We start from the raw sequence: 25,698 nt of genomic DNA on the forward strand, positions 1-25,698 counted from the left end.
TTTTTTTTAAACTGAATTTAAAAGTAATGGATGTTTTTGTAGTTGCATTAAATTGCAGTATACTGAGGGCAAAATAATTCCTTGTGCCTCAAGTATGTTATTTGAAGTGCCGGCTCTGGAAATTGTCTGCTCTTCCTTTGTTCTTTGTAGCTCCAAGACAGTTGAGGTGTGGAAGTGAAGTAGCAGGTTTTTGTTATTGAATAGTCCTCACATTCAGTGCCTGAGTGAAGAAGGCTTTGAATTCTTCTAAGTGGTGAACTCTCCCTCTAGAGAGTTCTGTGCCTGTACCTGTTGCAATTCTTCCAGTTGTTCAGGTTAAGCAATTGATTTATAATTTCCTGCAGTTTTTCTTATTCCAAGATACCCTGCTGGCTGTGCACTGTAGAACAGAAGTAACAGAGCAGAACTTATTCTGGTTACTTTGTACTAAAAAAAGGCAGTTGTTGTAATCAAATGCAAACATTAACCTTACCTAAATACTGTGACATTTTCCTGTCAGTTTTTTTTTTTTTTTTTAATTACTGACAAGCACAGTAGAACGGCTTGTCTGGATCACAGAAATCCTTGTTTACTCAAACAAATGTGTTGGAAGCCTGAGACAGGGCAAGTCTAGCACCAAGAGAAAGCAGGAGCAGACTAAACTGTCAACCTCAGCTGTCAATTAGCAGCAAAAAGCTTTTTTTTAAGCCTTCAGGTCTTGTTGACAGTGTCCTAATCTCCAAAATGCCAACCATGACACTTAACAGAGGGCCTGAATTTAGTGATTGAGACTATAATGACTTATTGGTTAGGCGAGTGGGGGAATAGGGATGTTGTACTCTGCTCTTCCACACTAGCTTAAGCATTCAGCTGTATTGCTTTGTCAAAACAGACAGTTTATTGAAAGACTTGGTAAAGATAAAGCTGAATTCCCTGTATATTTTTGGCATACTGGTGTTGCACTTGACTTTAACAGTGGTATGCCTTAAGAAGCCACATTATCATGAACTTATTTAACAAAAAAGGTCTTGGGATAAGCATCCGTGTGACGATTAGAAATAAAGAAAATAATTTGAGAGTGATGGCTTACATGTCATCTTGTAAACATAAGTGACCAAATTCTGTAGAGGATATATTTGGCTTTTCTTTGCTCCCACTTGATGTTGATGATGGTGTTCACCATGTTTAATAAGGAGTAAATCTCTACCCACAGTCTTGTCTTTTATAGCACAACATCTTTTTAATCATAAATCCTGCAGCTTTTAATTCACCTCTGTTGATATTAGTTAGTAACCTGGGTGCTTTTTTTCCCTTTGATTTTGCTCACAACCTTATCTATGGCAGCAATCAGTGATTAAGTGTGAGGGACGTGCTGCTTGATTGCTTGGTTGAGCAGATTTGCTAAGTCAGAGCAGAGATCATTTCTCTGTCTTGTCTTGAAACCTGAAATATCAAGGTAGCTAAATGTCTTTGCCCCTCATCTATCATCTTTGGAGCTGTTAGCTGCTGAGATAACCACCATTTCAGCAAGGGTTTAAACAGAATATTAGAATTCCCAGGATCTAGATAAATGCTGCATAGTAATTTTTTAATTTGTATTCAAGGTGGAAATGGATTGGAAATATTAGGAAACGGAGCAATGACATGCAGCAAAGGTCCAGCCAGTCGGGCGTTGAACTGGGAAATCAACACACGACTGCGCATACTTGATACAGTATGCACATTTAACAAAATGTTTTTTTTAAGGGTCAAAACAAGTTTGTGCTTGTCTATCTGTAATGTTCTTGCTTATCTAATGAAGTCCATTGCTCCCACACAGTATCGGGGAGCACTTGTTTTCACATGTTTTTCCTTATTTGTCTGCATTTTTGTTTTTGCTGTGTTTCTAGACACGGAGAGCATTTCTCTTATTGTTTGTGTGCTTTTCCTCTCGTGTGTGTGTTTTGTTCTTTGCCCACCATTAACTTCTGCATACCAGTAACTTTTAATTTGGTTTCTGACTATGTTGTTTGGAGCAGTCCTTCCCCTCCCTACTTCTTATTCCTGTGCACCTCCTCATCACCACTCCCTCCATACAAGTACCAGCAGCACTGGAGGGAGTGCTATAAAATAGAAGAAAAGACCAAGGCATGCAGAAACACAGGCAATAGCTGTAGCTCTGATACTGATGTCTCTTCTGCATTTGTCTCTTTGTGTTATTGCTTATGTATTTCCTTTTAAGTTTTTGTGTACTTTTCTTGTCTGTTTGCTTGTTTTTGAGGTGTTTGATGTAAATCTCCTTGCACAACTTTCTTTTTTATTTTGTACACTAGTGCTAAAATATCTCAATCTCTCTCATCCCTTCTCTGTCTCTAATGAATGTGTAAAAATACTATGTAGTGAGCATGAGACCCTCTCTACCCTCAGACCCCACCTTCCCTCAGGAAATGTTTACACACACTTGCTCCACTGCGACTCTGCACAATAACTCTTTGCCAAGGACACAGTGTTCATTGGAGTGCACATAATGTACTGTAGAACTTTACAAGACTGCTTTCTTACACAGTGGTGGAAGTGACATCCAGGAGGACTTAACAAATTCAGATCCAGATACTTTCCGTAGGTGAAGCACAAATGTAAACTAGAAAATGCATTTTCTGAAGAAACTGCAGTGTGAATGCTGATAACTGAATGTTTTGAGCTGAAATAAAATAATTGCTAAATTTAAGTTAAAAATGTTGAATGAGATGAAAAATAGATTCGTCGAATATCCAGATACAGCTTTACAGAAGTATCAAAATTTAGATGGAGTACTATTATGACTGAAGTGAAGACAGGACTGTAATGAAAGGGCATCCTCATCCAGTCATGGGCTCTAGTCAGTTTTTATCAGCAGTCTAGTGGAGAGTGTGGTTGGTGGCTATATTTTACAGCAGTAATTAGAATTAATTCTTTTTTTGAGGGCACATGACTTCAGCAGGACTGAAGCTCCCACCCCCATCTTAAAGGCCAACATTTAAGACGGCCAACTTGTCAACAAACTTGCACTTCTGAAGCCAGATGAGGGCTCTTTTCCTTGCTGCTTCAACAGTGATTCATATTTGTTGGACCCCTGAGAGCAGAGAAGGGGCTATTGTCTGTTGGGGCTGCAGTTCTTCATGAGCTGTCCAGGCTGGAACCAAAGCTAATGAAGGTTCCCACATAACTCCAGAGTTAACAGCTGTTGTAAATCGGAGTAAAATAATGTTTATTGTAACCAGCTAGGATAACCAGGATAACTTAATAAGCTTCAATTGTTTAGTCGGCGAATCATGTGCATCCATAGCTACATGACTTGTGATAATGCTGGTGAACACTGGCAGTTCAGCTTTTTGTTGTTTACTTCTTTTTTTTTTTTTTTTTTTGTTTTCTTTTAACGTGACTGAAGAGACTACATAGTCAAAGAAATTGCTAGTTTTTGACCTTTATGGTTAACCGTTCAACCGTTTGCCAGTGGCCAATGATTATAAAACAAAATAATGTTAACAATTTACGTGATTTATGTTTTTTTTGTTTGGTTGTTTTTTTGTTTTGTTTTTTTATCGTCTGACACAGAGTACTTGAGCAGATTTGTGCTTTAGTGGACCAAGAATCATTTAACTACTTACACTGCTTTCATTGCATCTTTGACGCAAATTATTTATAATTACGCCATTTGATTTACTTAGGAATTACTAAAAATAATAACGCACTGACAATTCAACTTCTGTCATTTGGATTGGATTGTATGTCTGCTTTTGCATTCAAGTTGCAGGTGCTAAAAGTATATAGAATGGATGCTGAAATACTGCTGAAAAGACAGTTCATATACCCAGTAAATATAATTATGAGATGTGTAAAATAATATCTAAAAATATAAATACTAAGTAGTCTGAAAATTATAATAGCTCTTGGATGACAAACAAACTGATTAATGTGTCCTATTGGAAATGTTGTGCAAGTAATTCTGCATTAAAATTACACAAATCTCACGACACCTGTCACTGGCCTTTCACAGTTCCCAGTAGTTCAATTCCTTGGAATTGTTAGTCTGCTTGCCTATCAATCCTGTTTATCGGTTCCACTTACATGACAATCAGCTGATTTCTGTATGTGTTGGAGAAGGTAAATAGTGGCACAGCCCACATCGTCCATATGGACATTAGTTTTATTTTTTTTACACAAAAGGGCACAGTGATAAAGTGCAAACTATATTGAGGACAGAAACAACCAGTTTATACTTACACCTACATAGACAGCATGTTAACACTAAGCTAGCCAAGAACCCAGAGTGATGTTAAAGCTGAATGAATGCCAACCTCAGCGCAGCATCCGGACTCTGATCTTTAACAGGTAACAAAGAGAGTGATGAGCAGTTCGTTTCTACTGCTTCATGTTTCTAAAGTCAAATCACTGTGGCGATGGCTGAAGACTCTTTGTGCTGGATTTCATCTTCGTGTTTTTGGCTTTGTGTTTTAGCTAAATATGAAGAGAAAGATCATGTGTGTGTCCTCATTAGGCTAGGGATTTGTGTTGGCGTGTGGGACTGTAGCTAATAGGTTTCTATTGTTAAATACTCCTGGTGCTTGAAGCCTTTCCGTCAGGTGTGATTAATACATTTGAGAGGGTGTAAGTTAAAGTGATGGGGGACATTGTGTGAGATGAAGGAGATTAGAAATGGAGCCAACAGTGAAGTGGACAAGTTCTCACCTTGGCAAGACAAATCAAAATGCTGACGGCAGCAAAAGTCAATAACACACACAGAGGCAGACAGAACAGCCAGTGTGTTACAGCTTTGCTTTCTGCAGGGTAGATACACTGGTTGGAAAGAGAATGGATGTCATTGTTTTTCTGCCAATGTAATTTACTGTTGTGATCTTTCAAACCTCCTTCTATACACTCTGTTTTTCATCTCACGTTCTATTAGTAATTTTCTGTATTCTTCTGTCTTTTTTTTTTTTTTTTTTTTTTTTTTTTGGCGCATAAGTGCTTCACTTCATTTCTCTGCTGAGTCTCTCAGGCGGAACAGCGGGTTTGAATGCTGCCCAGTCATCTGACTGGAGTTAGCCCCCACAACCGTCTAGGATGGCAACGGTGGCTGACCCACACGCAGACCAAGAACAATACCTCCTTTTTGCTGACTTAAGTAGGGGAGTACTTAAAGGGGTTGCAATCTCTGATTCTCTCTTTCAAGAGAGTGCTCCCTAAGGCAGAAACACTAACAGCTCACATGAAAAAAGAATATTTTCTAAGTCTCCGTGTCTTAGACTTTATTATGTTCATTTTTTTGAGTCATGGAAAGTCTTGAGTTGTTCTGATGGATCAAAGCAGATTCAGCCATTTGTTAGTGTTTTGCACTTACTGACCAGTAGTTACAGCTTGCTAGTACTGGGTTAATTCTTGTGGCATAGATCAAAAGGAGGCTAAAAACATTCCACAAAGATTTTGTTCCAGATTGACATGAAAGCATTACACTTGCTGCAAATTTGTCATCTGCAAATCCATGATGTGAATCTCCCATTCAACCACATTTCAAAGGTGCTCTATTGGACTGAGAAATGGGGTCTGCAGAGGTCATTTGAGCACAACGTTGCCATTTTCAAGACAAGAGTTTGAGATGGTTTGAACTTTGTAACATGGTGCATTATCCTGGTGAAAGCAAATGTTAGAAGATGGGTACACTATGATTAGAAATGAATGACATGGTCAGCAACAAAACTCAGACTAGGGCTGGGCCCTCCATACCTGCTTCATGCCCTGGAGGACGGGGCTGTGGCCCCCCCCACACCCTCTAGCAGATCATTACATGAAGGAACCTTTTAAAAAACAAAAAACAGACGCGTCCATGCTCACAGGTGTACACACGGGTGATCACACCCACAAACTACACCCTTTTTGGCTCAAGGTGAGAGAAAAAAAAAAAGAAGAAAAAAAAAAGAAAAAAGACTAGGGCTGGGCCATAATGTTAGGCAACGATAGGAAAATGAAATATCGCGATAGAATATGAGTAAAACGCGCATGCGCAGTGCCTTTGTTTTCATACGCACATGGCCGATTGTTGAGTGAAACAAATGAACCAGAATTGGTTTGTAAAAATGGTGCAACTTCAGTGATGTGGAACTGGTTTGGTGTTTGTCCGTCAGATACACGACAAAGCACATTTTTTTGCAGAACATGCAAGCGGCCGTCGTTATTGTCGTATTTGTCGTATTTGTCGGACTAAGATGCTCTTAAATCTGGGAGTAATCTGGGTCCTAAACTCCGTATACTTCAGGTCAAACGAACACTGCAGCATCACTGAGAGTTAAAAACTGTCTAAATTCTTTCATCTTTAATAAAACGATCAGCATTGCTGCCTTACCAGGTGTAACTATGAAGTTTAACTTCCAGGCATCCATGAAAACAAAATGTATTACATTTAACGGAGTTAGAAGTTAGCAAGAAGCTAGCGGAAGTTAGCTCGCTAGTTTCACTAGTTACCTAAGCATGATATAGCATGTTCTGACTGAGAGATTTCTGAAAAAATTCAAACGTACAGCTCTGCTATCACTTCCAACATAAATGAAGACAGGAAACTAAACAGCAGTGACGTTTGTAGGGTTACTGAAGTTGGGCTAGCTGGTATATAATTATGTGCTACGTGATCGCTAGCTACACAGCTATGTTAGCATAACATAAACAGTGAAGCTGGAGGACGAACACTAACACTTTTCCACTTATAAAAGTTAACGTGAAGGTTCCTCATGGTTAGAGACAAATGCAATTGCATGGCAGGATGCTGTAAACGGACCAAACTTCAGTCAGGAGAACAACTGAGATAATCCATCCACAATACGAGGTTGGTTATTAATATACTGCAACAACATGGGAATAGAGCAGCTGCCAGAGAATTCAACATTAATGAATCAATGGTACAGAAGTGGAGGAAGCAAGAAGAATGAGTTTAATAAAGTTTGATTTATCTGACTGCTTTGTTTCGCTTAATGTGCCTTATAATCCTGTGCACCTTATGGTCTGAAAAATACGTACTGCACACTGCAGTTTAATGTTGCAAAGCACCTCTTTTTAACTTCAGTGGATATTATACATGGTTATGCTCAGGATATGTCAGCCCATTTCTACTGGAAATGCCTTTTGGTTAAACTTTTAGCAAGGAATTTGCATTTGCACTGTTAAATTTTTATAAAGCTTTAATGTACATAAAAACCAGCTTCTTGTTTAAGTGAAAATAAATGGAAGGTTGTCTTTTTGCGCTAGTAATGTTGTGGAGTTGTATTTTGTCTCGCATCAATTATATTGTCAGTTATATCGTTATCGCAAATTTTCAAATATATATCGTGATAAATATTTTTGGCCATATCGCCCTGCTCTAACTCAGACTGTTGAATTTAAACAATGTTCCTTTGCTACTGCCACCAGCAGCAGCCTGAATTGTTAATTAATACAAAGCAGAATCTTAACTAGGTCGCCAGTGAGGTCTTCTGCAGCTGTAGCGCAGTTTTTCTTTGATATGTTGTGCATTCAGAGATACTTTTCTGCATACCGTGCTTGTAACAAGTTGTTATTTGAGTCACTGTGACATTCCTCTCAACTCAACAAAGCAGTCTGGCCAATCTCCTATGACATCAAAATGGCATTTTTGCCCAGAAAGCTGTGTGCATGAAATTCAATGTTGGACTTTTTTTTAAGCCTTCTAATATAAATGCTGACACTATGTCTGGAGAATCTTTTTTTTTTTTTTTTTTTTTTCGCCCCACAAACATGAGCCACATTCAGTGCAGTGAGTTTTCATTTTCAAGAACTATGTATGAAGAAACATACCAATAAAAGCGACCCTAACCTTTTTGACTGTATTCTGTTTTGCAGCTCAGAATGTGACGGTGGAGGAGATCCTCTCATCCTATAAACAAGCCTGTCAAAAACTCAACTGTAAACCTATACCCAAAGTGCTGAAACAGATACAGGTAAGGCTCAACATAATACAAACACACAGTTGACACACAACTGACAGATTAAGTCAGTGATGTTGCCAGCCCACTAGTGATAAAGTCTTTTTTTTGTTTGTTTGTTTGTTTTAAAGACTGTATTGCACAAGCTTTGGATTTTTGTCTGTTGTTGGGGGAAAAAAAGTTATTTTTTAGTGACAAAGTTATAAAAATAATGCCACAGGAAGGGTGATAAATTACAAAGCCCTGTCCACCTTGAGACTTTTAGGGCTTAGAGGTTGAACATCCCCATTTCAGTCTCAGTCGATTTCAGTAGATCGACTGAGAGTGTTGTAACCGACTGAGCCTATGCCCATAGGGATAACGGCAATGTGACTAACCTGTGTGTGACGCAGGTCCTTTGTTTACTATGGTGTCTCTACATAAAGATATAGTTGCAGTGTATCAGCTAACCAGATGCGGTCTACTGTCTATGCAACATTAGGAACTTTCAAGCTCTCTGCTTATTTAGCTGTGTATCTATTCATTTTTCATAGAGGTGGTTTTAATACTTAATATTACTAGCTAACAATCCAGTTTAGTATGAAGAAACAAGAGCAATATTTTTAACTGAAACGTTAAATACAAACACTGTGGGTATGAACTGGTGTCTCATTTTAAGCAGCAACAAATTGTCTTGGCTCATTATTTTGATCCATATAATGTGTTGTGGGCAAAAAACAGGATGAGCTTCCCACAAATGTTAATTTACCTAGAGGAGGAAAAACACTTAATAATTCTTCCGGTTTTCAACTGCACATAATAACATAATGAATGTTTTATTTTGTTATATTCATTTATTTATTTATTTATTTATTGTTAATAACAACCATATTGGCCTCCTGTGGACCTTGGTCCTAAATGTCTTGGCACGCAACAAAACCATTGCAACCACAGACCCGCTGCTTTCTCCGTCCTTTTTAAGCTCAGTTTAATGTGGCCAATCCTCCCTCTCACTGTTACTGTAGATATTGCTGCTTTTAGATGGTAATTGCTTTATGACCAATGGTTCAATGTTAGTGCTAACCATGAAAGGTCTCTGCATAAATATGTGGAGAAAAAAAAGTTGTTGCCACCTAAAAGAAACCCACCCAAAAATACAAAATCCTGTTGGTGTCATGTACAACAAAGCATAGATTCAATCAGAATTGTTGTTTTTATTGTTTGTTTATTTTTAATACTGATAATGTGAATTTTGGGGGGTTTGTATACATTTTTTCCTTACTTCTGTTATCCTTGTTTTTCATATCATCTTTAATTCAAGCTGCTCAGGTATTTTGTCTTATTTAAAGCTTAGATGTCGAGAACTTTAGTTTAATGTATGATATTTTTATTCACAGATTTATGAAACTTTTAATCACTATTATTTTTAGCTATTGCCTTGGTATACAATATTAATTTTTTTATGCATTTTGCCTTGTCAAGCTGCAGTGTTGATTTTTCTTTTCATTGTTTATGAAAGAGAACCAAACCATCCAGATATAATGAACAATCCCAGTACTCTTATTTTGAAAGGTCAGTTGCTGACCCAGCTCAGGTTTCCCTTGGAACTAATTCTTTGAGAAACACTGTGAAACCATTAGCCAAATGATTGTTCAATACGAAGGATACAGGACATGTATACTATACAACAACTGAAACTGTTCAAATTATGGCAGCTCTGGGCTCCACTCAACAACCAAGAGGTGGACAAACATCCAACAGTTAAACATTTGGACGGCACCCAAAAATCGTTTTGTGAGGTCAAACAAATTTTTTTTCCAAAAATTACATCCTGAAGGTTTTTGTTTTTGTCATGAAAACACTTCAAAGGCCTGTTAATGTGGTTTGAGGGCATGGTGTGATCCTTCATTGCATGACTTTGGACAAGCGCTGTGATGGTATCCTGTAGATACAGGGTTTTTCCGTAAGAGTGGTTGTTACTCCCGTCAGGCACGCGGGTGTTTTTTGGCCTTCTCCTGTGGGTTAGCCTGCTCAGTCATGTGTCTCATAATCCCTCTAATATAAGCAGTTCTTCAGATCCAGTGGGGAAGCCTCGAGGCTGTTAGTTTTTATAGTTTGCCAACCTTGTGCCTTTGTATGTGAGTTAGTACACACGCATGCAGAGAAAATCAAAAAGAAAATACATTTTTTACAAACCTCTTTGTTAAGAAGAAACTCAGCTTTACGTTGGTAAATCAGTATTAATGATGATTATGCTGGAAACCTGATATTGAAAAAAGGACACATATTTGTTATACTTAAGGATCTTTACACTTTAAGTATATATTATTTTGATGTAATTTAATGAGTAATGAGGTGAGGTTGAATTGTCCTGCATCAAGAGAGAAAGCCGTGCATTTAATTGTTTCTATTGTATTACAGGAGGAAAACTTATACTACTGTTCTAAAATGTTTTCTACCAATAAGTGACAGTTCAGTATTTCTCATGCAAATGCGTCAGAAGGGATAATTGTTTGTACAAGTAATGGCCTGTCTCTTATATTGACTTTCTTCTGTTTAGATAAATGCCCCAGTCATCAGTGGAATAGTTTAATAGTTGGTCTGATAATTGTAATACTTTAGAACTGTGTTTATATTATTAACATGTGAGTAGCTGTCTCCCGGTTTTTATTTCTGTAGGAGCATCTCATCACCAAGCCAACTCCTTTATTATCAGGCTAACAGGAGATGGGAGTTGGCAGCAGCAGTGAATTAGCACTTACTTCTGTTTGTTCAGTTACTGTAGAACATAAACTGTAAACCCTTCAGTGGGCCTCTCAACTATTTGCACATTTGTACCTGCTGGTTTGTGAGAGTGATGAAGTTGAAGGAAAGTTGGTCTCAAGATGGAAACACATTTGTGATTCAAGGGGCTCATCACATGTCTGGTCAGCTGAAAGAGGCCAGGCTAACATTACAGTTACTTGTGGAACTGCACGTCAATGTGCTAAGCTGCCTCTGTGAGCTCCACTTAGTCTTTTAGTCTGGGTACATTTCCACTGGCTGACTGGTTGACAGTACGGGGATGTCTCGTCATCACAGAAGTGCCTCATCTCCCTCCTTCCCTCACTCGTATTTTGATTGCTCATGTCTGCCCTCCCACTGTACTTCTCCACTGCTGTTAGTCCACTTCTACCCTTCTCATTTCTGCTTAGTCACCCTTAGCCGCCCATAAACATACCAGATGTTTGGCCAGTAAGAGGAGGGAGTTAGCAAGAGATGAATAACCGTTTACTGTTTTTCCTCATTCACTCTTAAGGCTTTCTTTATTAAGTTTAAGTACACGTGGCACTTTTCTGGCTAGTTGTTTGTGTAGATTTGAGGGGTTTCTTTTTTTTTGGGGGGGGGTTTACCATTAAACAGCTATATGCTGAATGCCTGTTACTGCATTAACTCTGACCACAGTGTTGAAACCTGGATACTTGGTAGCCTTGTGTCACATTTCTGCTGCTGCAGTTCCTTGAAGAGCACAGTGTCTTACATGTAGCCAGCATGCACGCTTGCTTCTTATGTATGCATAGGTGTCTGAAATGAGGATCTCACAATCCACAAGAACTCCAGGAAATTCTTTGCAAAATGTTCTGCACCGCTTGTACATCTGCATGCGCTGTGGAAGCAGCTTTATCCCAAATCAGGGAATGGATCCGGCCACTTTGGTATCACATCATCTTTCTGACCATATAACTGTAAACTGGAGTGATATAAACTCTGAAAATATCACATGATGGGGCATATATGGGTAATTTCTTTTATAATTTAATAAGTTTATAGACTACTCTCTGTGGTTAATTAAAATAGTTGCAAGGTGCAAATAATGGACACCTTACATAAACTAATAAAATGTTAGTATATCTTTAAACATACATTTAACCTCAGTGAAGAGAAATTGTGTTAAGATTAGTCATTAAAATCAATTCTTCACTGTTAGACTACATGTTAAATGTTCAGTTTAATTGTTTGTCCTTACTTTAATTGGCAAAACTTGACTGATACGTATTACTGTTTATTTGATTGTTTTTGTGGAATGATGTTGCCAGTGTGTACTACACAAAAAAGGACCTTGTAACAGTCACATTTAATAGAAAAAAGTGGAGGATTTTGTCATACATCACCTCGGTCTTTTGGCTATGAGTACTTGGATGCTATATATCTGTCTTGATATTGGGCAGAAAATCCTTATACTAGATGACTGTGTGAACTACGGAATAGATTACTTGTGGGGACTGTAAAGCAAGAGTAAAAGCATTTAACGAACAAGATGTTAAACTGAAACATGGCGTGATATAGTCTTCCCACGACACAAAGATGCACACCCATGCAACCACTCGCGCAGAGGCACACTCTGCGTCATGCACTATTTTTGGTTCTGGCAATTCTGCCTGAAAGGAATTTGCACTGCTGAAATCACACTCTCTGACAGGTTCTCATGTTAATTGTTAGTGAAAATGTGCTTGCTGTTAAACTGCCAGAAATGTTTGCCTGTCTGTGTTTATATAGTCAACATCTTATGGGTGCTAAAAGATATTAAAACTAATGATAATGTGACGTTTATCAGTACATTTACTTTTATGTCACAGCTCAGTGACTCTCAGCTCTCCAGCATTATTTAATTTCACTGCATTTCCTGCTGCTTGTATTAATAGTGCAATATTTTGAGCAATTGTCATGTGATATTTGTGTGTGTGTGTTAGGGAACTCATAATTTATATGTTAGGCAATGAATTCCGTATACAAATAAACCAGTGTGATCACCTTCAGCAATACACATTAGTAATGACAGTGAGACAGGAGGGCCGGGGTTATGAAGTTCATGCTGAATTGGTTGGGCAGTCAACCGGAGAGGGGGGATTTACCTGTACATAGTGTTGAGGGCAGCACCCTGTATGTTTTTAATGTTTCTGTGGGTGGTTAGGTCTTCTACTGGCACAAGAGGTAAAAGTTTTCACCGTTAAGTCACTAGCATGTTTGGTTTTAAAAGATCATTTGATGCTGGGGCCGGTTAACTGTGAATACAAACGTTTCTACCAACTCACACAGACAAACTCATGATCGTCTTGTGCCCTCAAACAGGCCGCTAACTGGCACTGATACAGGAAATATTGCTTGTTTCTACATTTTGTGGGTGTATGTGTCAGTTTCTCAGTGATTTGTAGTTTCCAAATGAAGCATTTGGGTTTAGAGTTTAGTTTCACTTTTACATGCCTTTAGGTTTTTACTTTGGGACTCAGTTCCCATCCATGTTGCAAGACTTTGTATTAACTGTAACACTTTCTGTAACACACTATCCCATACAGCCAAAATTGTCATCATTGGGGGTGACTGAGCATTCCCTTTCAGTGCATCCTAAAACAAAACCAGAAGATAAATACTCTAAGGGAGCCTGGAGCTAATGTATGCTGCAGATGCTTTTTTTTTTTTTTTTTTTTTTTTTTTTTTTTTTATAGCAGCAATTGTTTGTCTTGATTTATGTGATATCTACCATTTCGTGAACTGCCTGCTGAATCACGTGAAGGCTTGAACATGTGAAAAGAAAAGATTGCTTCAATGGGGAAACCCTTCCTGACACTACTTGTTTTTGTTTCTGTAGGAACTGAAAGACCTGACACAACGAAATGAGTGCTTAGATTTAAAAGGTAAGTACCAGACCAAAAAAACAAAACCCCCACTACAACAGTCACAAACGATACAGTACAATTAACAGTGTAACATGTGGAAAATAGTAATTGCAGTTTTTCTAACTTTAATTTATAAACAGCATCTAATACTGCATGGCTGAATGGTTAATTGATCAAGTGTATGTGGATATATTTTAGGTGAAAAGCTGGACTACAAGGCATGCGAGTCTCTGGAAGAGATTTTGAAGAGGGTCCAGTTTAAATTGGTGGACCTGGAGCAAACCAACCTGGATGAAGATGTAAGATGCTTTAAATATCTGCTTCTCCCCCTTTTCTCATCTTCTTTCATGTTTGATTCATGCTTTCAGTTACACTCTCATTAACTTTTCCACGATTACAGGACTAGCAGGACATGAAGTATGTGGTCACGAGTTTTCTGATTACCCCAGATGTCTACTTGTGTAAACACCATTAAAATGTTTGGGCTGCAGACATGCACAGATAGACAGTGTCGTAGTGTGGAACACATGGACACTGACCACTTCCTGTCACACACCCTCCAGAACACACATACTCTGTTGCCAGAGTCATACAGGAAGAAGTTTGCTTTGGACCAGAAAGTTTAATTACTGCTCATTACGTAATTCCTGTCTGTCAAAACTGTGTCAGTACTTTCACTCTTTAACTGCAGAATTAATTTAGCTCCCTGTCACCTGCTGTTAACGGCACGTTTGCAGAGTCTGTTAACTTGCAGTCCTTGAGGTCTTGGAAACCTGATGGTTCTGGGCAGCTTTCACTTTATTTAATCATGGTTAGTTAATAATGCCGAAATATTTTCTTCAGTGACCTTAAAGACAAAGTAACTCGATGTCTTTAAATATTAAAATATGCATCAGTGTTTTATGTTATTATTTAGAGCAAGGGTCTCAAACCTAAGTGAGCTGTGAGCCCCTGCAGGCACTGTTATCTGATTGGAAGGCGACTTCAGTGTTCAAGTAGTACAAACAAACAAGAAAAAAACCTACCAGTATTTCCTAAAATGTAGTGTTTTGTTTGTTTGTTTGTTTGTTTTTATTTCAAATATTGTATGTGAAAACCAAACTGCAAATGTGAATGCATTTTTTTCTCACTCTTAACTAACTGAAGCCTTTCATTGAACTACCAAATAAACAAACAAACTTTATTTCTGGCCAGACACGTGGCAGGACTTCTGCTATAATTTTGTGCACAAAATAAAAATGCAGACATAAGTGTACCCATTAGTTTTTGACTTCTAGTGAAAAATGTTTTCTTTATGAAGAACTCTCTCACTGAACTAACACAGCCAATAGCTCAACATATTTGTACTCTCTGCTCATATTACCTTCATATTAAATAATTTTTTGGTTTTAAAGAACTTATTTTAACATTGCACTCAACAACAAACAAAATCTCTCTAAGAAAAAAAAGTAATTTCGAGGACCAAATTGCATTATATTTCTTCAATCAGTATACAATTAACATAATATTAATATAATTGCTAAAGCACTTCTGGATGGATAAAAACTGCATTTCGTTGCCGTTGACCCCTGATTTAGAGACTATGCATGTGAAGGACAGATGAGTAGTGATCTCAGCAGATGTAAACAGTGGTTCTTTCCTGGTGTTTGTAAAAGTACCTCTTCAGAGTAAAAAAACATACATGCCAGAATATTTATAGACCACAGATAACAAAAGTTATTTTTAGATAAATAGAGGTCACCATAAAAGCACCAGCAAATTCTTGTTTGAATGAATGGGATTTTTGTTGGGGAAGTCCCCAACAAAAATCCCATTCATTCAAAGTAGTTTCACTTCATAGTTTCCCCTGGTCATCCATGCCCTACCTGTAATGGCACTGACCCCACCAGTGGGTCTTGTGTCACAGTTTCAAACCTAACAAAAGTTTATACATCCATTTACGGACCTGCTTCAGTTAACCAGTAACAAGTCTGCCGGCTCTAACTAATTTGCCTATTGTGATCCAGTCACAATGTTCGCACAGTCCAGATGGAAAAAATACATTTTAATACCAGGTGTAAATGCAGTGAGCCATGGATCAGTTTTCATGCACTAGATAAACATATCCAGACAACCAAATGGATAACATTTTTCTACCAGTGCTGAAGGGCTTCTGCGCAAATATTGGCAGATGTTTTGTGTAGGGCTTAAAGAGTGCATTATCAGCTCCGGAGCATCGATACCGCAAAAATTGTATCACCGCATTCCATCTCACAAGTTCTTCTACTAATTAAATTGGAGAGACATTATGTGTCATTTTATTTCAGTCCAAAAAAACCATACAATCTAAAAAATATATATAATTAAGTAACAGTGTAGAGTGATGGTTTTTGTTGTTGTTGTTTTTTGTTTCTTTTTTTTAATTTCACCCAACATGCAACATTACCCCAGAAATGTGAATAAAGTGGCAGAATGAGTCATCGACTGAGTCACCAGAGAGCAGTTTTTCAGTCTCAGGCAAGTGTCTCGCCTTGGGCTGAGATGAAATGAAGCTCTGAAAGGAGAAAATACTGAAGTAGTGTTGCCGGATGAGCTGGGATTAGAGGAAGCTGGCATAGAAAATAAATCGACTCGGGAAGAGGATGGGTTCATTTTTGAGTGGGTGTGAGAGGTATACAGTAGATGGCTTGATTTGGCTCATACTTGACTCGACTGTGCAGCAGTGGCGTCTTGTTGGGAATGAAATGGGAAGATGAAAGGAGAAAAATGGTTAGAAAGAGATGTTTTAAGAAGCCTGTGAAGGCGCAAGCACGGGAAGCAGAGTTACAGGATGGCTTTTATTGGACTGAATGACTCATCTTCCTCCACCCTGTAGATAAACACACATTGCTGTATACTCGGTAATGTCTTCCAGTATAAACGAATGCAAAGTGGAAAGGTTAGGAGATACTATGCAGTAGCATAGCCTGTCTGACTTTGTTAGTTTTTATCAGCATCAGAAAAGGATAATCTCACATTTAATCTGGATCACCTCCTGCAGTTGGTTGATCAGTTGTGGGGTCAGTTTATTTATTTATTTCGATATTATTGTATGTTTATTTATTTATTTTTTCCATTGAAACAGATGAGAAACACAGAATCCAGTCATGAGATCTAGTGTTGCAGCAGCAAGCTGATATGCTCAGCTATGAGTTATATTTGGAAAATAGGAAAAGCAAAAGAACCAGACATCCATCCTCACTACGGTGCCATCATCTTTATGTAGTTTTTCAGGAATTACTGATATACTGAGTTGCCCCTCTGACATTATTATTAAAGCCAGATTAAAACACTGATCATGAGTGCACTTATGTCATCCTTGATCACCTGATATTTAATTTTAGTCCTGCCTCTGATTCTTACCACGCACATTTGGAGTCTTACAATCACACAGCACTTTGGTTTTTGCAGTACTCTGGAATATTTCAGAAACAACATGATGATGTTGCTTGATGGACGTCAAGTTAATCAAGCATTTTGTACTTTACTTTTCAACCAAAAGAGCCTTTACACAGTTCCATTCAAAGCGTGAACCTTTTCAGCTTCTTTTTCACAGTTTCATGTGTGATCACAAAGTGCACCAGACCTCCTCCAATGTGTCAAAACAGTGACTCTTCTACATGAACTTCGTGTTGTTTAAAAGGATAAAGTTGCAGGAAGCCAAATCCGCTAAGTAGAATGAGAGGTCAGTGCCAAAATCCTCAGTGTTTAAGTGTGCTGGGTGTAGAAGAACAGTAGTTTAACCACAGTTCAGGTACTCACCCCAAACACAAACTCTGACAGCTCAGGGAGTTAAAATCGAGCTCATTATTCACAGTCTCACTGTTAGGGATGATTTCACAGTGCATGACCATGTCACCAGTGATGACAGCTGTTGGTGAGGCTGGTTTTATTTAGGAAGCCTGTGAAGGTGATGATTGTACCCAATGTTCTCTCTAAGCTGCTCGCGTGCGCAATTGCGCACTGCTGGCACGGTCTCTGTGCACAGAAAATCTGCGTTGCGCACAACAAAAAAATCTAACCTGAATTGAAATTAAATTGTTTTAGCTAGCAAAGCGGCGTGGCTGATGTGGAGTGAAGCCACGTTAAGGACAACGTGTACAACCATTGGAGATGTGAGCAGGACAGACGGAACAATTGACGGGAAAAGTGTGGACTTTATACCTGTTTTTAAATTGTGTTGATAGGCCACGTAAAACCGGAGTTATGATAAAATATATGCAATGTTTGGTTTTCTTCCTGAATGCTATCGTTGTTTATATTTACTGCGGGAAGAAACAGTAAAAACGGCGTTTTATAAGGAAAGCGCTCGAAAACACTCTCTGCCTGTGAGCAAAGACAAGACCAAAAAAGCCTGCCCTTTCCTATTGGTGGAAAAATGTACCATGTCGACCAATCAAAAAATTATATGGTAACATGGCATTTAGTTGTTTAGGAAGGGGGGAAGTTTTAGGAGTTGTGGCGGTGTTTTGAGATGTGAGAGATTTGCCACATTTAGCGCAAATCTTGCGTAGTTAGTGTGTAGTGTTGTCAATAGTTTTGTTGCGTCTGCCAGAACAATGATGCGACTACTGAATGTTACAGGTGTTACAGGAGTGATACATCTCCTGTCGTCAGGCCTGCAGGTATCAGGCTGTTGTTCTCCTTTATCTCATAGTGGACAGAAATTATTTTTTGGAGTGGCACAAATGATTTGTGTGGCATCAGATTTGATGCAGAACAGCTGATTATTCTTAAAATAGTTTTAACTGTTTATTTAAAAAAAAACGCCTTGGCTGCATTTTTAGGTAAACTGCTGCAAAAAACTTTGTTGTTTGCATAACTCAGTTACTTTTTTGAAGAAGTAACTATATATTTAATTGCCCAACAATCATTATATACTGTATTTTGCAGACAGAGTTACAGGACTCTCTCCCAGACCACAGGCTCATACTCATAATGCAAGTCAGAGCTTTATATATATATTCTTGTGTTTTCAAAATTGGAGTTTAAGTTATTTTTACTTCCAGTAGTGTTAACATACTACACAGGTCATGAACAAGATTTCTTTTTTTAAATTTTCATTGTAAGTAGTCTAACATAAATGTAAATGCTGTAATTTGATTATTTCAATAAACCATGTAACTTGGATGGATTCAGTGCTGGCGTGACCACAGTGCACACGTCTACTGTTGCTCACAGTGCTCCAAGGGTCCGCTCAGGGAGTTTGCGTGTTCGCTCAGACACATGAAACATTAGAGGGAACATTGATTGTACCATGCATAGGTGAATTGCAAGTTGTCAGAATTTGTGGACTGAACCTTGTCTGAACCTCAGCACTTCTCACCTGCCTTGAGGGATTGTTACCCTGGCAACTACAACTGCTCCAAGCTGCATTACAACATCTCTTCCAGCGTTGTAACACTATGGACCAACTGTGAGAGTTCTTTAAGTTGTTAGATTTTAATCTGTTGGTTAATGTTTCTCCTATTCTCTCCCTCTTCCTCCCCCTCAGGGTGCCTCAGCTCTCTTTGACATGATAGAGTACTATGAGTCGGCCACACATCTCAACATCTCCTTCAACAAGCACATTGGCACACGAGGATGGCAGGCCGCAGCTCACATGATGCGAAAGGTGAGAGATCATCCTCCCATACACCAACAACTACAGTGTGCAAAGGTCATGGTGTTGAGCAGAGTTGAACTCTTAACCCTTGAAAGACCAGGAGGGTTGTTTCTGCCCATACAGCTACCCTTCAGGAAAAAGTGGTCATCAGGCTCTTAGTAATGCAAACTGCAATAGTAGGAGCTAACCTGGCACAATAACAACTAGTAAACAAATTTAAAGTTAAATAAATGAAAACGACTGTCACTAAATTTAAAAAAAGAAAGTCAGTTAAACATTCATCATTCTAAAATAACACATGATTTAAAAAAGAGAGATTATAAAAGTAAGCACACTAAATGAAGTGCATTGGGACATAGTGTCAAAGCAGTGTGTGAAAAATGAAGGACATTCTTGGTATTTAGTAAAAGAAATTGGGGTAAGTATCAGTTAGGGTCTGCAAAGCGAGGCTTGTTTTGCGGCCACATGACCTGGGAATCTTGCAGTTATTGAGTTGTTTGTCAACTCGTCTTTATACCAAAGTACCAAGGAGTCAAATGTGAGGCCATCTGTCTGACAGCTGAAGCGTGTCTGATATTGTGTCATGCAACAGGATCTCAAGCATAGCAGCAGGTCTACAACAGAAATGCTGAAAAAGAAAAGAATCAAGGTGAATGGCAACCCTGAATGAAACGCTGTCACTGGTCCTTAAAAGAGCTGTACATGAATAAATCCTTGCAAATCTCAATGAACTGAATAGAACAGAGTGTGCCAGAATTTCTTCAAAATGATGTGAGCAACTCCTTAGCGTTTTTTTTTTTCCTTCTAATAGTCCCACTAGGACCAGTTTTCTGTTATGTGCTGATTTAGAAAACCTTAAAATCAAGAGGATGTGCTTTTGTTTTGCACATGAAAAAAACAAGTAGTAAAACAATAGTTGAACTGTGACAGAAGATGATGGAATGACTGAAAGAAATAAGATCTGTCCTCAGAAAAGTCACTGAAGACAATTTACACAAGTGATTGAAAAATGTAAAAAGGCTTTGTTTTTAGTGAGAAAGCTCTTCAGGCTGAAGCTCAAACTGTTGCTTACTTGTGTTGTGTTAGTCATTGCTTTGTGTCTAGGGGGAAAAGACCAAGATTCTGTATTGTTTCTTATCTCTGACCTTTCATCGTCAGTGCTGCTGCAAACATAAGTCACCCTTTGACGTCAGTCATCACTTATTACTATTAAGAATTCAAATCACTAACGGCTAAACACACTGATATATAAGGACGACAGCAGCACATGAGAGAAAACACATTGATGTGAACAGCTGTTGTTTAATCAAAGCAAACTATGTGGAGTTACTGGTTACTGTTCTTTCGTTTGTTTGTTGGTTTGTTTTTTGTCGTAAGTGTGACTCATAACCCAAAAAAACCTCCCAAACTATTCAAACTTTTATGAAAAAGCAGAGATTTTTGTGTGTTAGGTTGGCTCGGTGTACTGCGGTGAACAGCACTAATAGGATAGAATAGAATGCAATTTATTGTCACTGTGCACATGTACAATAAGATACTGAGCATCTCCCACTCAGTGCAGACATGTGGGAAAAGAAAGGGGGGTTCTGCAGCACTGTATACATATGAGCAATATTCAAAAATATAAAATATACGAATCGGGGGGGAAAATAGTGTGATATATTTACAGTCTGGGGTATTGCACAAAAATTAAGTATTGGTAATGGTAGTTATGTAGTCTGTGTATAGAGGGAAGTCCTTGGATTGGGTGGTGGAACTGTGTTGTCAGTGCATGTGTGAGTTGAAGGAGTTTTGGGAAGAAAGTATTCTTGAGTCTGATAGTCTTTGTGCTTATGCACCTGTAGCGCTTCCCTGAGGGAACCAGGTTGAACAGGTCAAAACCAGGGTGGGAACTGCCCTTGATGATGTTTGTTGCTCTGCTGAGGAAGCGTGAGAAATAAATGTCCATCAGGGAGGGGAGAGGGCATCCTGTGATCTTCTGTGCTGCCTTGACTACACTCTGAAACCTCACTCTATTCACCTTAGTGCAGCTACCGTATCATACTGTGATGCAGTATGTCAGCAGACTCTCAATGGACGAGCGGTAGGTCAGCAGCAGGTTGGAGTCCAGTTTGTACTTCCCGAGGACCATCAGGAAGTGCAGCTGATGCCTTCTTGACAGCCGCTGTGATGTTGTCTGTTCAGGAGATGTCAGTGGAGATGAGGACTCTGAAAACCGTAAGGTGTGGACCCCCCCCCACACTCACCTTTGATGTATAGGGGAGCTAAGTCAGTGCTGTGCCTCCTGAAGTCGACAGTGACCTCTTTGGTTTTCTTGGTGATCACTGCCAGGTTGTTCTCTGAACACCATGCTGCCAACTTCAGGACTTCCTCTCTGTAGGCTGCCTCGTCTCCCTTTGAGATGAGTCCAACTGCCGTGGTGTCATCAACAAACTTGATGATGAGGTTTCTGTTGTGGGTCGAACTGCAGTCCTGGGTCCAGAGGCAATACAGGAGGGGGCTCAGCACACAGCCCTGTGGGAGCCAGTGCCCAGCATGCGAGTGGAGGAGAGATGAGGGCCGAGTCTTACAGTCTGGGGCCAGTTAGTGAGAAAGTCCTTTATCCAGGCACACGTGAGAGGGAGGAGGCCAAGAGTGACCAGTTTTGTGATGAGAATATCCAGAATGATTGTATTAAAAGCTGAGCTGTAATCCACTAAGAGCATTCGGATGTAGCGTTGCTGCTGCTCCAGGTGGCTCATCACAGAGTGGAGGGCTATCTTCTGTGGATCTGTTCTGTATGCAAACTGTCTGCAGAGTAACAAATTACTTTGCACTCTTTATTATTATTGTGGCCTACTCATTTGTTTTTATTTTCCATTTGGGTCATTAATTTAATCCTAGAGGGAAAAACACCACATTCTTAATCACAGTCAGTGATTATGTGGTAACTGTGTACAACGGTCTTACTGTAATCAAAACTATGTGTGGGAAACTTCTTTGGCATTTGATCAGTGCTTGGACCAAAAGGCATTCCCTGTCTCCGAGCAATGACCGTCTGATTTATGAAGCAATGCTGCACAGCTTGAACATTATCAATGAAAACTCATAACTCATTTCAATGAAGTAAATGGAATCGAATTAACAAATGCTTCGGCAAGTGCATGTCCTTCAATCCCTGAGATCTGCCTCGGGTTACATAAATAACAACACTACTTCTCATTGCCTTTATGTTGGCTTCAATTAAAATCAAAGCAGTTCCACTAAAAGTTTGCATGTTTCTGTGTGTTTTGGCTATTTTACTCAGTCACTTACATATTTATCCTGCTTGGCCTTTGCACTAGGATTTTATTTCATTCCAAGAGGCATGCTGTGATTGTTTTCATCACAGTAATGTGGATTGTTTTGGGCTTGGGGATGTTTATGTTGTATAGCCAATAATTTGCACCTCTGTTGGTGTTTCCCCCTCAGACGAGCTCTCTGCAGTATCTTGATGCCCGTAACACTCCCCTACTGGACCACTCGGCTCCCTTTGTAGCACGAGCGCTCAGGATCAGTGGCAGCCTGGCAGTCCTCCATCTGGAGAACGCTGGCCTCTCTGGCAGACCACTCATGTTATTGGGTAAGTCAGCCAAAGTACTAGGGCGTGACAGAGGATGTACAATAGCAAGTGGAGCTTTATTTCACCTTCAGAGAAGCTTTTTATCTGATTAAACATAAAATTATTATTCCTTTTACCGTTTTCTTTAACCTCTTCACCTTTTCTTCCCTCACTTTTCTTTTGTTTTTCATCTCACTGATACAGCTACAGCTCTGAAGATGAATATGAACCTCCGGGAGTTGTACCTTGCTGACAACAAGCTCAATGGCCTGCAGGACTCAGCCCAACTTGGCAATTTGCTCAAGTTTAACTACAACATTCAGATCCTGGACCTACGTAATAATCACATCCTGGACTCTGGTAAGAAGCAGTAATAGTGCTCTGACACAGTAACAAGTACCATCATTATTTATTTATTTATTTACAGTTTTGTTTCATCGGGGTGGTATTTGTTGTTAGATTTGTTTGCTCTATGTACCATAATATTGTTTCACTGAAACTTTTTTAAAAATCCTTCAGTCTCAGCAAAGGGGCAACATAAAAGAAGTAGATCATATTCAGATATTAAAAATTTGTATAACGAGCAGTAAAACCAAAAGCAGGCAAACACAAAATGCTAAATAATACAAAATTAAAGCAGTGCAAACAAGTGAAAGCTAATACACAAACCAGTAAAATAACATTAGGTATTGAACAGAAGTATCTTCATATTAAGGCAGCTGCGAGCTTTAACATACATATACTGATTTTAGCCTGATTAAATGAAAATTAAATGAAACTCCACTTAAAGAAACAATCCTGGTGAGTGTCCTTTCGGATAAGACAAAATGGCTTTAGTGGCTGGCGAGATTGATTTTATTAAGGAAAAACCTTGCCATGAAAGCTATAAGAAGTACATGGTCTCACACACAGGGTGGCCTAAGGATCTTCAGTTACTTGAAATGTTTTAGTTACAGCACTGTGCAAAAATGTTATTTTTACTCCTGCTACACATTTAGGCACCATAATGCTACTGCATACTTTAAGACTGCAGTATTTTGGGGAGCACTGAATCACTGTTGTTGCAGTTGGTGTACATACAGCGATTGATGATTAAGTCTACTATAATAATAACTTAAGGGGGCAGATATTAGCTGAACCACTCGTTAGTCATAACATAATGAACTCTATTTTCCCCTTGTAGTCTGACTAACACTTCAGGCCTTCAAGGCAATAATTACATGTATCTTAGTGGTTAATGGTAACAATAGGCTAATTAGATATGTTGTCACTTCTGTCTTTAGAAAAAAAAAGGAATTATAATATTAACAATAGGAACAACAATAGTAGTAGTAGTGATAATAATAATAATATGTTGTTATTACTGTTTACTGTTAATAATAATTCCTGTTACTTTGTCCTGGCACTGGCCCACAGATTGAGGAAACACTGGAATATTATTTTTCATAACCATTTCATTTTTATCTACTTCTCAAATTAAAAATCATACCATGTTGATGCTGCCGATTTCATTTTCTGTCTAAATGGTGTGGGGGGTTTTTTTTTGGCTTGTTTTTTACTTAACCATTTTCCTTACTGTTCGTTTTAAGCTAAAGCAAATGTATTTATGCAGAAGAAATATATTTTGTATTTCTGTTGCATGTTCACTTTTAGATTTCATTTAAAGTGACATTAAAGGGGTCCTAAAAAACCTCAAATGTGTCTTCTTTATATCAATAGAAGTTGTGACAATGCATAGGGATATTAATATGGGCTTTACAGTTTACAGTTGCTAAAGTTTTTTCCACTGCACTTCATCAACATTACAGTAATCTTCTAGATGCTCATCAGAACTCGGTCTGTGTGTGTTTCTGTGCAGGTCTGGCCTATGTGTGTGAGGGACTAAAAGAACAGAGGAAAGGCCTCGTCACGTTGGTGCTATGGAACAACCAGCTCACGCATAATGGCATGGGCTACCTTGCTGCTGCACTGGTATACACACACAAACAGATACACACACTTGGTCACAGTGAAGTCAGGCACATTGATTGAAGGTTTTAACAGCCTATGTGTGTAAACTTAGAAAAAGAAGAAAAGAAAGCACCTGGAAGGCAATTTTTTTTTAATTTTTTTTTTTTTTTTAAAACTCTGTCAGATAAGTGATCCGAATAGAAGTCTGCTATTTATTTCTTCGTTTCTTAATATCCTGCTAGGATATTCCACCCCCAGCTAGGGCTCACTTTCCTGCACATGTGCACATTTTAATTCTACCTCAGTCAATGTTTATGACTGTAATTTAATTATTGTAATACATTTTACCCATAAAGCATGTCATCTTTACTGGAATAATGGTGAGTCACATCCAGGACCCTGCTTGAAGCAGACGTAGCAAGGTTGGGGGTTTCCAGTTTCTCCTCAGGTTGCACAGGCTATGTTTCACACTCCTTAATGTCTGGACAAATAAGACTTAGAACTCTGTTTATTTTCCTCATGGGCATTCATACTTGCATATCCTTTTGGAAACTGCTGTTCAATTACTTTAGACAGGTGTGTAGCTGGTGTGTTAGTGTGCTGTGCAAACAGGTGCTATGACGTCTGATTTGACTGGACATTTCCGCATAAACTTGTCATTAATACACCTGACATTTTGTGTTGACGTATTTCACTAAGTGAATAATGTGATCTCATGTCCTGGTCGTGCCATTTCCAGTTCAACCTGGAATAAATTCATAGTGGTTAGTTACAGATAATCCATTGCTGAAGTCGCACATCTGTCATTGAGGGATTGAATGTCATTATCTGTTCCTCTCAGTGTCCTTTCCTTCCATCTTTTTATTGTGTTAGTACTACAGACTCTGATGAGTCATTCCATCTTCAGCCTTGTCAAGGACAGATAACTGCCTTTTTTCTGTTTGTATGTAGTGGTCAGAGGTCTTGTTGCAAACCATTGGGTATATT

At 38.8% G+C, this 25,698-nt stretch overlaps 1 protein-coding gene across 1 annotated transcript in view; it reads left to right on the forward strand.

The window, feature by feature from the left end:
• Positions 1–25,698, forward strand: part of ppp1r37 (protein phosphatase 1, regulatory subunit 37) — a 45,079-nt gene that overhangs the window by 12,751 nt on the left and 6,630 nt on the right. Inside the window, exons 2-8 of the mRNA XM_026191277.2 lie at positions 7,843–7,940; positions 13,531–13,576; positions 13,757–13,857; positions 19,071–19,190; positions 22,632–22,782; positions 22,966–23,121; positions 24,620–24,732. Of these exons, the coding sequence (XP_026047062.1) occupies positions 7,843–7,940; positions 13,531–13,576; positions 13,757–13,857; positions 19,071–19,190; positions 22,632–22,782; positions 22,966–23,121; positions 24,620–24,732 (785 nt within the window). The remainder of the gene's footprint in view (positions 1–7,842; positions 7,941–13,530; positions 13,577–13,756; positions 13,858–19,070; positions 19,191–22,631; positions 22,783–22,965; positions 23,122–24,619; positions 24,733–25,698) is intronic.

The sequence above is a fragment of the Astatotilapia calliptera genome, chromosome 14, assembly GCF_964374335.1.
Source record: "Astatotilapia calliptera chromosome 14, fAstCal68.1, whole genome shotgun sequence".
In the NCBI taxonomy this organism is placed as follows: domain Eukaryota; kingdom Metazoa; phylum Chordata; class Actinopteri; order Cichliformes; family Cichlidae; genus Astatotilapia; species Astatotilapia calliptera.